This window comes from Heterodontus francisci, chromosome 11 (assembly GCF_036365525.1).
Source record: "Heterodontus francisci isolate sHetFra1 chromosome 11, sHetFra1.hap1, whole genome shotgun sequence".
NCBI classification, from domain to species: Eukaryota; Metazoa; Chordata; class Chondrichthyes; order Heterodontiformes; family Heterodontidae; genus Heterodontus; species Heterodontus francisci.
Window position 1 is genome coordinate 88,821,896 of NC_090381.1, and position 16,455 is coordinate 88,838,350.

The 16,455-nt window shown below is 42.5% G+C and overlaps 1 protein-coding gene across 6 annotated transcripts in view; it reads left to right on the top strand.

Moving 5' to 3' along the window:
- The window catches only part of anos1b (anosmin 1b), a 238,847-nt gene that overhangs the window by 177,932 nt on the left and 44,460 nt on the right, over nucleotides 1–16,455 (top strand). For all 6 annotated transcript variants that reach the window (XM_068042439.1, XM_068042436.1, XM_068042438.1 and 3 more), the window contains 3 exons: nucleotides 8,048–8,255; nucleotides 10,764–10,948; nucleotides 12,499–12,628. In XM_068042439.1, the coding sequence (XP_067898540.1) occupies nucleotides 8,048–8,255; nucleotides 10,764–10,948; nucleotides 12,499–12,628 (523 nt within the window). The remainder of the gene's footprint in view (nucleotides 1–8,047; nucleotides 8,256–10,763; nucleotides 10,949–12,498; nucleotides 12,629–16,455) is intronic.

A 16,455-nucleotide genomic window follows, 5' to 3' on the forward strand; every position in this document is an offset into this window, starting at 1 on the left:
GATGCTAAACCTTTTCACGCCCAGAAGGATCCCACATCCACTAATGAAGTACATCCAACATCATTTAGAAGACATCACCAGGATGGGAGTCATTTCTCCTGTTGCTGAATCTACAGAGTGGTGTTCAGAAATTGTTCAAGTTCCTAAACCTAATGGTGATCTTCGCATTTATGTAGACTTAGGAATGAGGCTGTGGCATGGGTAGTTCACCCAATGTCATCAATGAACGAAAGCTAGGCAAAGTTATCCAAAAGTACCGTGTTCACGAAGCTTGACATGAATAGTGGCTTTTGGAAAGTTCCATTGGATAAGAAGTCAAGATTATTGACAACCTTCATTACTCCATTTGGAAGATTTTGTTATAACTGTCTACCATTTGATATCATGTCAGCACGGAAATATTCCAAAGAACTATGTTGAATATTCCACAGGGCCTTGAAGGTGTAATATGCCATACAGATGAAATCTTAGTTCACGGTGAGTCCAATGAAGAACATAACCCGAGGGTTAGAGCAGTTTTGAATCATCTGCAGGAGGAAGGCCTAACACTTAATGAGAAGTGCAAGTTTTCAAAAACACCATTCGTTTTTTAGGACACATTGTCAGCAGTAGCGTCATAGTAGCAGACCCGTAAAAGATGAGAGCCATTAGCGAATTTCCACTTCCTACTTCTGTCTGCGATCTACAACAGTTTCCTGGCATGGTCAATCAGTTGGCAAAATTCCTACCTAATTTAGCACAAGCTACTGAGACTTTGCAACAGCTATTATGGAAAGCTCAAGCATGGTGCTGGGATTCACATCAGGAACAAGCATTTCAAAGGATCAAGGAGATATTGATTTTGCCAGATGTTTTTGCACATTATAACCCTTCACTTCCAACCACAATTGCGGCTGACGCCTTGTCTATAGGGAGAGGGGCAGTCCTTTTCAAAGAGCAGCCAGATGGAAGTCAAAGACCTGTTTCTTATGTGTCATGAGCATTGTCTGACACAGTCAAGATACGCCGTTTTAGGGAAAGAAGCTCTCGCAGTCATCTGGGCTTGTGAGAAGTTTGCAGGCTATATTATCGGCTTGAGGGTTGTCATAGAGACATGCCGCAAACCTTACTTGATGAAAAGGAACTCGCTAGGATGCCACTGCCACTGCAGCTAATGTGGTTCACCTATGAAACATTATACGTACAGGGCAAGCAGCAAATGACAGCAAATGCATTGTCCAGAGCTATGGTCGACCATCCCACTGAACAGGATATTAACTTTATTAATGAAATTGAGTCATATTCTCAGGTCACTGCATCACAATGGCTGGCGTGTTCAATTAAGCTTCAACAAATTTGCCCTGCACAGGTGCAAGATGAAGATTGCATCTATATCTTCCAATATTGCAGGCAAAGATGGCACAATAGAGTCCCAAGGGTAATAGGATGAAAATCTTCTTCGAACACAGAAGACACTTTACCGTAGTGGATGCTTTGTTGGTATATGACGAGAGACTGGTGATTCCAGAGCCACTCCGGGTGGAGATCTTAGAGATAATACACCAGGGTCATATGGACATAACTAAATGTAGAGCACGGACTCAAGTGTCTGTGTGGTGGCCAAGAATATCGAAAATTATAGAAGAAATAACTTTAATTGCCATGTATGTGCAGTGCACAGACAGGATCAGAGAAAACCTCTTATCTTGACCCAATTCCCAACAAGACCATGAGAACGTCTAGCGATGCATCTATTCATCTTTAATGGAAGATCCTATCTGATTGTAGTAAATTACTTTTCAAGGTGGATCAAGGTTAAACGTATGTACACAACAACAACTGAAGCAGTCATTCTGGTGTTACAAGAAACCTTCGCAACACATGGTATACCTGATTAGATAGTGTCTGATAATGGACCACAATATGCAAATGATTACTTCATGAGATTTGCGGAAAAATGTTGATTTGTACATCTAACACATTCCCCTCGGTATCCACAATCTAATGGAGAAGCTGAGCAAGCAATTAGAACTATTACAGCACTGTTAAAGAAAAATCAAGATTTTCAAACAGCACTTCTGAACTACAGAACTACTCCATTGTTTTGTGGATTAGCACCATCCGAACTGTTAATGGGAAGAAAACATGGAATGCAACTTCCAATCCTACCCAAGAAGTTACTTCCAGGGCTACAACTCCATGATTATCAGAAGGTTCAAGACAGAGAAAAGTCTTACCAAAAGCAACAAGCCTATAATTATAACAGGAACTACCAAACCAGGAACCTACCGAAGTTGTCAGAAGAACAAAAAGTATGGGTATGAGACCAAAACAGAGGTGTAATTGTCCAGCGAGAGGAGAATCAACAGTGATATTATTTAGTAAGAACTTCAGAAGGTACTAGAAGAAGAAACAAAAGGAACCTTATTCCTAATCATCAAAGACGCCAATCGGTCATACATTTGGATGAATCAGGTGTTGAACCTGAAATTCAGAAAGCACTGGTTAGTGCAAACCTCAATGAAGGCCGTCCAAGTCAAGAAACAAGAGTTCAGAGAAAGACTGCCAATCTTCCGCATCTGACGATCAGGGAGAGTTGTGAAGCCTCCTGACAGATTGAATCTGTGAAGTCAGAGACTTGGGGGGAGATGGGGTAGTATGTAAATATGAAGTGAATGTATGTAAATATATATATTTAGAGTCATGGATTGCATTGATTTGGATAGATCAAAGTGTCTCATTTCTACTTAGAGTTATAGAGAGATACAGCACTGGAACAGGCCCTTCAGCCCAATGAAAACATATAAATATAAACATATATTTGGATAAAGACTTGGGAGGGGATGTAGTATAAGTGTATGAAAGGGTCAGTGTTGACAGGGTGTAAGGGATACCTCCTACAATGATGATGTAAGAGATCACATGTAAGAGAGACTTGAAGATAGATGCAGCATAGCTTTGGAGGAGTCACACAGACTGGGGTGAAGTTGTACATAATGTAATAATTATTTACTCCAGACTAAGGAATCTCTCTAAGCTACACTAACTAAGCATATTAATGTGGCAGTGTACCAAACAAAGATACAATATGGTTGTTGGAGGCCAATCATCTCAGTCCCTGGGCATCACTGCAGGAGTTCCTCAGGGTAGTGACCTAGGTCCAAACATCTTCAGCTGCTTCATCAATGACCTCACTCTGTCATAAGGTCTGAAGTGGGGATGTACGCTAATGATTGCACAATGTTCAGTATCATTCACAACTCCTCAGATACTGAAGCACTCCATGCCCGCATGCAGCAAGACCTGGACAACATTCAGGCTTGGGCTGATAAGTGGCAAGTAGCATCCACACCGTACAATGCCAAGCAATGACCATCTGAAACAAGGGAGAATCTAACCATCTCCCCTTGACATAATGGCATTACCATCACTGAATCTTTGACCATCAACATTCTGGAGGATACCATTGACCAGAAACTGAACTGTATCAACTATATAAATACTGTGGCTACAACAGCAAGTCAGAGGCTAGGAATTCTGCGTGAGTAACTCATCTCCTGACTCCCCAAAGCCTGTCCATTATCTACAAAGCATAAGTCAGGAGTGACTTTCCACTTGACTGGATGAGTACAGCTTCAACAACACCCAGGAAGCTCGAACCATCCAGGACAAAGCAGCCCACTTGATCAGCACCCCATCCATCACAATAAAGCTTCACTCCCTCCACCACTGACGGATAGTGGCAGCAGTGTGTACCATCTACAAGATGCACTGCAGCAACTCACCAAGGCTCCTTCAACAGTGCCTTCCTCAGCACGACCTCTACAACCTAAAAGGACAAGGACAGCAAACAAATGGGTTCACCACCACCTGCAAGTTCCCTTCCAAGCCACACACCATCCTGACTTGCCGTTCCTTCACTGTTGCTGGGTCAAAAAGCTGAAACTCCTTCCATAATAGCACTGCGGGTATACCTATCAGATGGACTGCAGCGATTCAAGAAGGTGGCTCACTGCCACCTTCTCAAGGGCAATTAGGGATGAGCAACAGATACTGGCCTTGCCAGCAATGTTCACAACCCATGAAAGAATAATAAAAAAAATCATGGGGTAGAAGGCAAGAACATTTCCAACAAACATGAGGGGATTTTTATAGTTTAAACATCAATACTTCACATATCAATTCCTGAATATCTCAGGAATGAATATAGTCATAGCCTTTATGGATGCATGGGAAGCAAATTTAGGGCTGCAGTACTCGACTGATTAGAGAAAGAAATAAGTCAATGTACATCCAGAAGTATTTGCTTAATTACCGCTAATGTCAGCAATGATACTGATCTCCAAAGGTATGAGGGTGATGCCGGGGCCCTATAATGAAGTATATTGCTGCACATGTTACAAACCAAGAGACCAAAATTAAAATTCTGGCCTCAGTCATGTTCTTACTGAGACACACATGCAGTGAGAGTCTACCCTCATCTGGGCTGATGAACACAGTGCACAGTGGACAACGCAGGTTATAGTAAAGAGACAAGAATGAGCTGGGATGGAGACGAATCATGCTGAAGGATGCACTCCAGCCTCACCCCTCCCCAGATTGGCCAAAGAGTAACACATCTATGAGCGCAACCTGCACTCTCAGCTAGAGTTTGAGCTCTAGTTGGCACAGTGATGCAGTGGTTAGTACTGCAGCCCCACAGCTCCAGCAACCTGGGTTCATTTCTGGGTACTGCCTGTGCGGAGTTTGTAAATTCTCCCTGTGACCGGGTGCTCCAGTTTCCTCCCACAGCCAAAGGCTTGCAAATTGATAGGTAAATTGGTCATTATAAATTGCCCCTAGTGTAGGTCGGTGGTAGGAGAATTGAGGGAAGGTGGGGATGTGGTAGGGAATATGGGATTAATGTAGGATTAGTATAAATGGGTGGTTGTTGGTCAGCACAGACTTGGTGGGCTGAAGGGCCTGTTTCAGTGCTGTATCTCTCTATGACAGTGAATGGGATAAAATTGCAGAGGGCTAAGTGTGTTGTTTTTGGTTGATAAAGAAAAGCTATTGTGCTTGTTGGAGGTCAATCATAGTCCCAGGACATCACTGCAGGAGTTCCTCAGGGTAGTGTCCTAGGTCCAACTATCGTCAGCTTCTTCATCAATTACGTTCCTTCCATCAGAAGGTCAGAAGTGGGTATGTTCGTTAATCATTGCACAATGTTCAGCACCATTCGCGACTCCTCAGATAATGAAGCAGCCTGTGTCCAGATGCAGCAAGACCTGGACAACATCCAGGCTAAGTGACAAGTAACATTTCTGCCACACAAGTACCAGGCAATGACCATCTCAAACAAGAGAGAATCTAACCATCTCCCCTTGATGTTCCATGGCACTACCATAGCTGAATTCTCCGCTATCAACATCCTAGGGGTCACCATTGACCAGAAACTGAACTGGAACAGCCACATAAATGCTGTGGCTACAAGAGCAGGTCAGAAGCTAGGAATTCTGTGGTGAGTAACTAACCTCCTGTCTCCCCAATGCCTGTCCACCATCTACAAGGCACAAGTCAGGAGTGTGATGGAATACTCTCCACTTGCCTGGATGGGCGCAGCTCCAACAACATTCAAGAAACCCAACACCATCCAGGACAAAGCAGCTGGCTTGATTGGTACCCCATCCACCACCTTCAACATTCACTACCTTCACCACTGATGCACAGTGGCAGCAGTATGTACCAGATACAAGATGCGCTGCTCCTTCGACAGCACCTTCCAGCCGTGCGACCTCTACCACCTAGAAGGACAAGGGCAGCAGTTGCATAGGAACACCACCACCTGCAAGTTCCCCTTCAAGCCATGAACTATCCTAACTTGGAACTATATCGCCATTCCTTCACTGTCGCTGGGTCAAACTCCTGGAATCCCTTCCTAACAGCACTGTGGGTGCATCTGGACCCCAAGGACTGCAGCGGTTCAACAAGGCAGCTCACCACCAACTTCTCAAAGGCAATTAGAGATGGGCAATAAATGCTGTCCTAGCCAGCGGCGCCCACATCCCATGAACAAATATAACATTGCTAGATCTGTTCGAAATCTATCCCATTTAGCACAGCAGTAGTACCACACAACACAATGGAGGGTATTCCCAATATGAAGGCGAGACTTCGTCTCCATAAGGACTGTGCGGTGGTCACTCCTACCAATACTATCATGGACAGATGCATCTGCGTTAGGCAGATTGGTGAGGACAAGGTCAAGTATGTTTTTCCCTCTTGTTGGTTCCCTCAACACCTGCCACATTCCCAGTCTAGCAGCTATGTCCTTTAGGACTCGGCTAGCTCGGTCAGTAGTGGTGCTACCGAGCCACACTTGGTGTTGGACATTAAAGTCCCCCACCCAGAGCACATTCTGCACCCTTGCCACCCTCAGTGCTTCCTCCAAGTGGTGATCAACATGGAGGAGTACTGATTCATCAGCTGAAGGAGGGCGGTAGGTGGTAATGAGCAGGAGGTTTCCTTCCCATGTTTGACCTGATGCCAAGAGACTTCATGGGGTCTGGAGTCGATGTTGAGGATTCCAGGGCACCTCCCTCCCGACTGTATATCACTATGCCGCCGTCTCTGCTGGGTATGTCCTGCCGGTGGGACAGGACATACCCGGGGATGATGATGGCAGTGTCTGGGACATTTGTAAGGTATGATTCCATGAGTATGACTATGTCAGGCTTTTGCTTGACTAGTCTGTGGGACAGCTCTCCCAACTTTGGCATGAGCCCCCAGATTTTAGTAAGGAGGACTTTGCAGGGTCGACAGGGCTGGGTTTGCCGTTGTCATTTCCAGTGCCTAGGTTGATGCTGGGTGGTCCGACCGGTTTCAATCTTTGTTATTGACTTCGTAGCAGTAAGATACAACTGAGTGGCTTACTAGGCCATTTCAGAGGGCATGTAAGAGTTAACCACATTGCTGTGGGTCTGGAGTCACATGTAGGCCAGACCAGGTAAGGACAGCACATTTCCTTCCCTAAAGGATAGCACATTTCCTTCCCTAAAGGATATTAGTGAACCAGATGGGTTTTTACAACAATCGACAACCGTTTCATGGCCATCGTTAGCTTTTAATTCCAGATTTATTAATTGAATTCAAATTCAACCTTCTGCTGTGGTGGGATTCGAATCCATGTCCCCAGAGCAAAAATCTGGGTCACTAGTCTAGTGACAATACCACTACACCACCGCTTGCCTGCATATTTGTTCTTTTACTTCCCTCTCACTATTTTGGGGTCTATAGTACACTCCTAGTAGTGTGACTTTTTTATTCCTGAGCTCCACCCATATGGCCTAAATGAGAAGACTAATTTATTGACTTACTTTGTCGCTGCTATGTTGGACACTGATTTAATGAGATATCTCCATAGTACAATCCATAGTACTTCAACAAACTTTCTGAGGTCAGTCAAAAGCACCTCACCTGCAAGTTGGATGCCTGTCCCTTTAAATAACACAAGTGGCGGGATCGTCATGCTGCAAAAGTGATTAGTTCAGTCGACCTGAAGTTTCAAAAGGGTACATCGAATCAGTCAGAGCAGCTGATTGGCATCACGATCTGACAGTCCTGACACTTCCAGCGCATACACAACATGCCCACACTAGCGCCCTTCCCAGCATGTGGTGCCAGACTGGAAGCAGCGGCAAGCACTGTGCACGCCATTTGCTGACCTCACCAACACCAGCGGCACTACGGAGCCCAATTCCACGGCCTGCCCAGCATAAGCGACTCCTGGAAATCTCCTGGTTATTGCAGCAAGAAGTATATAAAGGAACACCTGCAACAGTAACAAAAACCTGTGGTAGAGGAAAGAATGAACTGTGCATAGCCATGATCTGTGATATGTTTCTGTAATTTGTTCTGTATCTTCATCAAGATGGATTTTTAATCTGAGGCAGACTTAAACTCTGGTGTCAAGTTTATGATAACCAGCTCTCTTAAGTATATTCAAGTGATTCTTGAAGTGACGGTTTATTTTGCAGTTAGAGAAGGTTTATTTTAATTCAGTGAATTGTATCTTGTTTTTGTATTCTAGAAGCACCATGAATGTTTGACGAGCTGCGAGTTTCTGAAATCCATTCAGACAGTGAAGCAAGGTGATTGTCCAGCACCACAGAAAGCCTCGGGCTTTGAAGCAGCCTGTGTCCAGAGCTGCAACTCAGACACAGAGTGCCCAAGTTCTAGAAAGTGTTGTTCTAATGGCTGTGGCCAGACGTGCCAAGCACCAACAAATATGTTCAAGGGTAAGGAACATACAGGCATAAGGCAAAATCAATGCCCTTGGAGCCTAGTTGATTTTTGTTTGATATATTTATGGGACGATATAATTCAGAGTATGTATGATGTACAACAGTTTAAATCAAAATATATTTTTTGTAATTACTTTAGATTCAAGAACCTGTATATTTATGTGCTGGGTATATGTTTTGTTTATTGTTCAACTACTGGATTATGCAATTTGGTTTTGCAGAGATGATAATGAATTTGGGCTAAAACAATGCACAAAAATCTACAATACACTCAATAACTCCTTAGAAACAAATTGGGACAATTTGCCCTGAATATCAATTCACAATTAGACTGCAGGTTAGAAAAAAAGTCTTTATACATGAGATAAGAGGAGTATTCAAAGGTATGGGGAGTGAACAGGAACGTGTAATTAGATTGGTGGTTCATTGAGTAACACCCTGGCGCAGAATTGATTGACTACCCTGGCCTGTTTCCATAGCATTCTCTGAGTCTTTGACCTCTACTGGGGCTATACAATTGCCATCAACACCTCCTTTTAGAAAACAAAATCAAGCAGTTAACTTTTTTTCTTTTCACTGTTTTGATTTTTGATAATCTGTTTGTGACAATTCAAAGCACAGAGAAGATAACTTAAAGTATACGAGTTGGAATTCCAAAATTTCTGTCACACCCTAAGTTAAAGAAGGAAACCAACCCTAGGTTAATAGCCAGCTCCACTGATTAGCTTAATTTTATTCGTCTCAATGGGCTGGATTTTCAGGGGTCAGGAACTGGAAGTGGGGGCTTGTTCCAGGTCTGACCCTGCAAGACATGCTTTAAGCACGCCCATGGGGTTTTCAAATGCTCAGCCAATTAAAGTCCCGGGAGTGGGCTCACCATCCAATCAGGGATAGTGGGTGGACTCCTGACACTGGAGGGCCAGTGGGAAGCCTTCTGCACTCAATGATCGGCAGCGCACCAACTGAGGTGACAGCTGCCGATCTGAAGATGGAGGGAGAGAGGGTGAAGGCCAAGTAAGTTATTTTTGATTTTTAAAACTGTCACAGCTGCCTGGCCATGATCTTGAAGGGGCAAACCCCTCAAGAGGACAGCCAGTGGCCACAGCTATGGCCCAGGGGCCATTATAGGTTGCGGGGGTGGTCCCTCGCGTGATTCAATTCCAATGATCGCAGGAATGGGATCTTAATAGGCCCCGTAATTGGCAATAACTGGCCTCAATTGGCTGTTCGCTTGCCAGTGGGCAGCTGATCTGACCCCTAGCTGCCCTCATTTAAAATGGCTCGGGGTCAGGATCGTGGTGCCAAACCTGTACAGACGCCTGGAGCGCCAAATTGTGTGCCTGCCTGCCGCCAATCCAGACCCCAATCGCATTTAAAAATCCAGCCCAATATGTCCTCCAAGCTAGTTCTCCCAGAGTCCTTAAGCACTGCCCATACAAACGAAATTGTTCTTTCTAATTAATATTTTCCCCAAGTTCACTTTTCAAAAATGGCCCAATTGGCGGCGGTGCCTCTAGAATATCCACTGTAATATACTCTATGATTGCCTAGACAACAATCATAACTGAAATAATGCTAGTTTATTTTATATTGGACTATTCACATCAATGCGAAGATTTTCTTGGGTCTGTGACCAGGAGCAGTGGATTGCCTGGGCACAGCAATTATTGTATCAGAAAATTGTGCAAGTCAGAGTGCACCCTGTAAAAGAACCCACCCAATTTTCCTTCCATTAATTTAATGTTTGGAAAACCAGGGCAGGCTCCTTTGCGGGCATGTGCACCAACCCACCTGGATTTCCGATACAGACCCAGGAAAAACCCCTCTCACATTTTCATGATCGAATTCTCCCAAAGCACTGTGATATATCCATATACATACCACGCACACTTGTCCACAACAGTGTCCCATAAAACCTGCAGCTCATTTGAGGGAAACCATATGACAACATGGCCTCTGATGCCTCTCTCTGAAAATATTTATATAAGGCTCCTTTGTAAAGTACCGTAACACCTCATAAAATTGTCTAAAATAGCATATCACATATGTCTCTCTCATTAATTAAAAACACATATAAAGATCCTGTCAGGATACTATTACACACATTGTTTTATGGCTCTTTCATTACTACAGAAGCCATATAAAGACCCGGACTGGATAATATCTCCATTTGGGTGAAATCAGTCTTTGACAGTAATAATCCATTTTCTACATTGCATGTGTATGAATGACCTATTTTCTACATTACAGGCTTTGGATTAGTAACCATCTGGTGCTATTTTTCTTATGCAAGTGTCAGCATATGTACAATGCACACTTCCCAAGAGTCTACTTGCCTTTCTTAGCAGAGGAGCAGGTAGTGATGGAAGAATTGATACTTGTTCAGCATCTTGACTGCACTGATCTTTTGTACAGATCTCCCATTCCTGTGTATGACTTCATGTACTACATTTTATTGATGTGAATATAGTTCTTTTCTTAAGACTTTTCTTTTCAATTAAGGTGTCCCATTGAAGCCTAGGAAGGAATTGGGTTTCGCAGAAGACAAAAATGGGAACCTCGCAGTTGCATGGATGTCCAAGTTTAATGTTTCTATGGAACCAGTGTTTTATATATTGCAGAGAAGATGGAACTCTGGAATGTATCCAAGTGAAGACGATGCTAGCAAGTGGGAGACAGTTGCTTATGTAAGCTTATCATAGGAGGCAGACTTTGCAAACCAGACATGCTTTTGAATCTTTTTCTTGAAATGGCTGAGAACTAAATAGTTATAAGAAAATATTCTAAAGGTTATTTTCAGAAGTGCTTTAGATTTCCCCCTAGGTTCTCTGCACCTGTGTAAAAAGTTGAGAATGTGCAGTTTTTTTTAAAAAAACAACAATAGGTGACTGGCAGTGCAATGATATTGTGAATGGTTAACTGCATTGTAACCAGTACAGAAATAAAACATGACTATTTCTAACTAAATGAAGCAGCCTTTCCACTTTTATTTCAAAATGTATTTAAAGGCTAATAATATGTCTGAGAGAGCTCTGACTCTGCAACAATGTGAGCTGAGTCTCCCAAACTTCAAGCACTAGTACTGGGCAGCCCAATTACAGGGTATTATTCCCTGGAAAAAAGACTTTATCCCAAACCCTCCAGCTTGGCCTGTGAGCAAATGCTACCTTATCAGCTCCACTTCTCTTTATAGATTCCGAGGAAAGACTAGCACATGCAAAAAAAATCAGTAGTATCTCTGGTACCTAGCAATCTAGAGTGAAGTCTGGGCCATATATGGTCTAGCAGTGACCTTTCTGAAAATCTACATGCAAGTGACTTCAAGGCATGGCATGAAAAAGGCATCACTAAGTTAGGAAAACTGCTCCACTGTTGCTGCTGAAACAACTATCAGCTTAATACATAGAACTCTATAACTGTACATGACGATCACTGCATTTATAAGCAATTATCGTGAAATCTTTATTGTAGCATGTACCATTCCTGAGAATGTGTGTAAACTTCTGTAAAACAGCATTTTAAAAACTCTGTCATTTGCTCATGACGTGCTTCCTTTCTCTCAAATGCCACCCCTTTTCTTCACCTCCCACCTCCTCCTTACACTGATAGGCACGTTAATTACAATATTGAATATCTCACGCTGGAAATACATGGATCACAATGTCTCAAATTTTTACAAATTGTAGCAGAGTCAGAGCTGAGGCAGGTCATCTTTGTTGTAATAAAAACAAAAAGTGCTGGAAATACTCAGCAGGCCAGGCAGTATCTGCGAAGAGAGGAGCAGAGTTAACGTTTCAGGACAGTGACCTTTCATCAGAACTTTGTTGTAATGTCCAGTGTAAGTGATGCACTGATTCTATTAGACAAAGATTGTGAAATCACATTGTATTTTGAATGGTGGAATAAACACCTTTTATTGGCAATAATTGCCCTTGAAATTTGCACATCACTTTGAGAAAGCTGTTTTTATGATGTTGGCAGTAGTCCAACTATTTATTGATCGTAAATAAACATGCTAATTATTAGTAATGTGAAGATGTTACCATTAAAACATTTCTTCATATTCTGATACACTGTTTTAAAGACCAATTGGCATTTAATTTTGGGTGTTTGAGATTTTACAAAGCCCAATAGATCTCATCGTTCATCATTTTGGTCCCTATGGGGTTCAAAAGTATATTGCACTGAAGTCCACGGTGAATAATTGCTCTTCATTTCCCTTTTTCCAATACGCCAGACAACAGAGGAGCATGTTAATCTGAAAAATGTGAGACCAAACATATGGTACCAGTTCAGAGTAGCTGCAGTCAACATCCATGGAACTCGAGGTTTCACCACCCCCAGTAAACACTTCCACTCGTCCCGAGGTGAGTGATTGCTGCTAAATAGTGAGAATAAGCATGCTTGCTTGTAATAGAGAGCCATCAGACATCAGACGTCCCACCACCCCCGTCGCATTCTAATCTGCAGAGACTTGGAAAAAGAATGCATTCAGACTACTGTGATCAATTTTCATCAATGTCGGAATAGAGAAAATTATGGTGCACTTACTAATGTTACAAATAGATTTTTTTTGCATGCTTTGTAAACACAAAATGGTATTGGCTAAGTGTGTTATTGAGATGTATTGACAGAAGATCGTTACCTTCCCAGCTTTCCTTCATGTTTTAAAACATTCAGTGGGCGGAGGGGTCACTTTGATCTTGTTGTTATGATCTGGAATGCGTTGCCAGAAAGGGTGGTGGGATTCAATCTTAACTTTCAAAAGGAAATTGGATTTTCACATGAAAATGAAAGTTTTTCAGGACTAGGGGAATGAGTAGGACTAACTGGATTTCTCTTTCACAGTCACGATGGGCCAAATGGCCTCCTTCTCTGTTGTAACATTCTGTGATCTAACGTACTGTCTCAGAAATCCTGGGAGAACAGTAAAGAAGTATGGCTGTTGTTTCTAGTGCTACATCCGCTTCCTTGTCCCACCTACTGCTCCTGACCTCAACCAGTCTCTATCTCCTTATCACCCAGCTCCTGTCTACTCAACTTCCCCTCCTAATCTCAGTATAATTTACATTGTTCATGGCTCCCTTTCAAAACCACTGATATAAGGCCCTCCTTAAAAACCCACATTCAACCCTTCTCTAACTGCTGTCCATTCTCTGACCTTTCCTCTCTAAGATGCTAGAACATGTTATTACTGCCCACTCCCACTCCTCCCCCCAACGTTACGAAGCATGGCCGACAAAAAGTCACAGATGAGTCACAACTTCCTCCAAATGAACATTGGGAAGGCCAAAGTATTGTTTACAACTTCCTTGCAATTACTTACATTCTGATCCCCTGCCACTCACTCCAGCTGAACCAGACTGTGCAAATCCTTGGCATTCTCTTTAACCCTGAGCGAGTTTCAAATCCCAAATTCTTTCCATCACCTGGACCATTTCTATGCATAATATTGGCTGCTTCTGCCACCACTCCCCCACTGCCACTGACACTTTCATCCACACTTTGGGTCATCAGTAAACGCGATTATTCCAATACTCTCCTGCTGACCATCTCAATAAACCCTAACTTGTCAAAATGTAGCCTGCACATTGGTGGCAGGGCCTTCAGCTGTTTCAGCTCCACTCTCGAGAAGTCCCTCTATATACCTGTTTACCTCTCCACTTCTCCTTCCTTAAAATTTGTTCTCAATATCTAGCTTTTTTCAACCCTTCCTAATCTCTCTCCCCCCCTTGTCTCAGCATCCATATATTAGTGTATGTATTTCCTTCTGTGAAGTGCATTGTGGCACGTGTTTTATTTTAACTTAAAATACACTATATAAATGCAAGTTGTTATGATTGTCATTGTTATTGTCTACCTGACTGTCATTGAGCTGAGTTGGGAATAACACTGTTTGCAGTCTTGGATATCAATCCTGCCACTGAAAACCAACTGAACAGCTCAGTACCATTTGAGACTGCACTAAACACCTGAGTTTAAGGGAATAATTTTATAAGTCCAGTGAGGTACTTTGCCTGCTAGCCATGTGCATCAGAAATTTGGGTACACCTATTAATGTTAATGGTCAGAATGTTATAAGTAATGTGCATTTGAATTTTTGAAATGAGCTCCCTGTGAGGAATGTGGGCTTGTACAATTACCCCCAAATCTAAAATGTGTCTTAATGCAAGGAGATTGATTTATAGAATCATAGAATGGTTACAGCACAGAAGGAGGTCATTCGGCCCATCATGCCCATGCTGGTTCTCTGCAAGAACAGCTCAGCTATTTCCACACCCCTGACCTTTCCCCATAGCCCTGAAAATATTTTCTCTTCAGGTGCTTATCCAATTCCCTTTTGAAAGCAACGATTAAAGCTGTCTCCACCGCTCTCTCAGATAGTACATTCCAGATCGTAAGCACTTGCTGTGCAAAAATTTTTTTCCTCACGTCACCATTGTTTCTTTTGTCAATCACCTTAAATCAGTGTCCTCTGGTTCTTAATCCTTTCACCAATGGGAACAGTTTCTCTCTATCTACTGTGTCTAGACCCCTCATGATTTTGAACACCTCCATCAAACCACCTCTCAGCTTTCTCTTTAAGAAGAACCTGAGTTTCTCCAATCTATCCATATAACTGAAGTCCCTCATCTCTGGAATCATTCTCGTAAATCTTTTCTGCACCCTCTCTAAAGGTGTCGTTCTTCCTAAAGTGTCGAATCCAGAATTGGACACGATACTCCAGTTGAGGCTGAACCAGTTTTTTTATAAAGGTCCATCATAACTTCCTTGATTTTGTACTCTCGGCCTCTTTTTCTAAAGCCCAGGATCCCATACATCCTTTGAACCACTTTCTCAAACTGCCTTGTAACCTTCAATGATTTGTACACACATGCACCCCTAAGTCTCCTCCCTTTTCCTGCACCCCATTTAGAATTGTACCCTTTCTGCCATTAAAAGATGGAAATATTAAGGGACCACAATGGTAAAACTACTAATTGATAAGAAACTGTTCCCAGTTACATAACAGAGGAGGTACTAAATTAAAAGTGTTCAACGTTTCTGATGCTTTTTCTGAATATGAGCCCTACATTCTGTGTAACTATTGCTGACACAATTTGCTGCTGTATTTTATCCCGTTTTTCCACTCCTCTTTTACCCCACTCTACCCCAATCAAGAAATTGTACAGTTAAAATACTGGTCATTTCCAACCTGATTTCATGCAGTTCTTAGTACTGGCAGAGGTTTATACGAACAAACATACGAACATACGAATTAGGAGCAGGAGTAGGCCACTTGGCCCCTCGAGCCAAGGCATGTCATAAAAGGTAGAACTGTCGTATCTGTGACAGACACAGTATTAAAGTTTCAACGCATTTATTTCCTACAAGTTTGCATGTTACACTTTTTTCACTGGCTGCTCAAAAAATTGGATGGGAGGAGGGGGCATAACGGGAAGACCAGTCTTGAGAAAGATCCCAAAGAGTTTCAGAGTCAGAAACTGTAGAGTGAGCTGACCAGCTGTTTCTAAATTTCTACTTTTATATAAATAAGAAAATGGTAGGTCAGAGGTTCCATCCTGCAGCCTCCCACATATAACCCCCAAACTCCTCCTGATGAAAGACAAATCCATACTGATAATGTGGTGAAGAAAAGATACAACTGACAACTGAACATTTCGGGCAGTGAACTAGACCAGGCCTTGATGTTATCAAAGGTTTATCATTTTTCTTAATATAAAATAGACCTTTGTTCCTGCATGAAACATTTACCCCAAGGTTAAAGGGCTAGAGTTCAGCTGACTTGAATGAGGATTACAACTCAAACAGGTGCAGTAGGAACTAAGCAGAACACTACTGGTACAAGTTTCCTTGTTAACTATAAAAAGATTTCATTGATCATTAGCCTATTTTTTTAAAGTTAAAACCTCCGTCATTTTGCTGATTTCTGAGACACCATTCAAGCAAATTCTGCCAGTGGAAAAAACAGCAGCAAGTTTGAGCAAGAGGCCAGGCCTTGAAGTTTGATTTGTGACAATAGGCCACTGTAAGGACCTAGTGCCCTTGTCCAAGTGATAAAGGAGCTGTCAGCCCTTTATTCCTCAACACAAGCTGATAAATCAGGAGAAAAAAACTTCAGAGAACCAACTCTGAAATTCACTGACTTAATTTGGCAATATTGGATTTCCTTCTACATTGTGTGTGCCCCAAT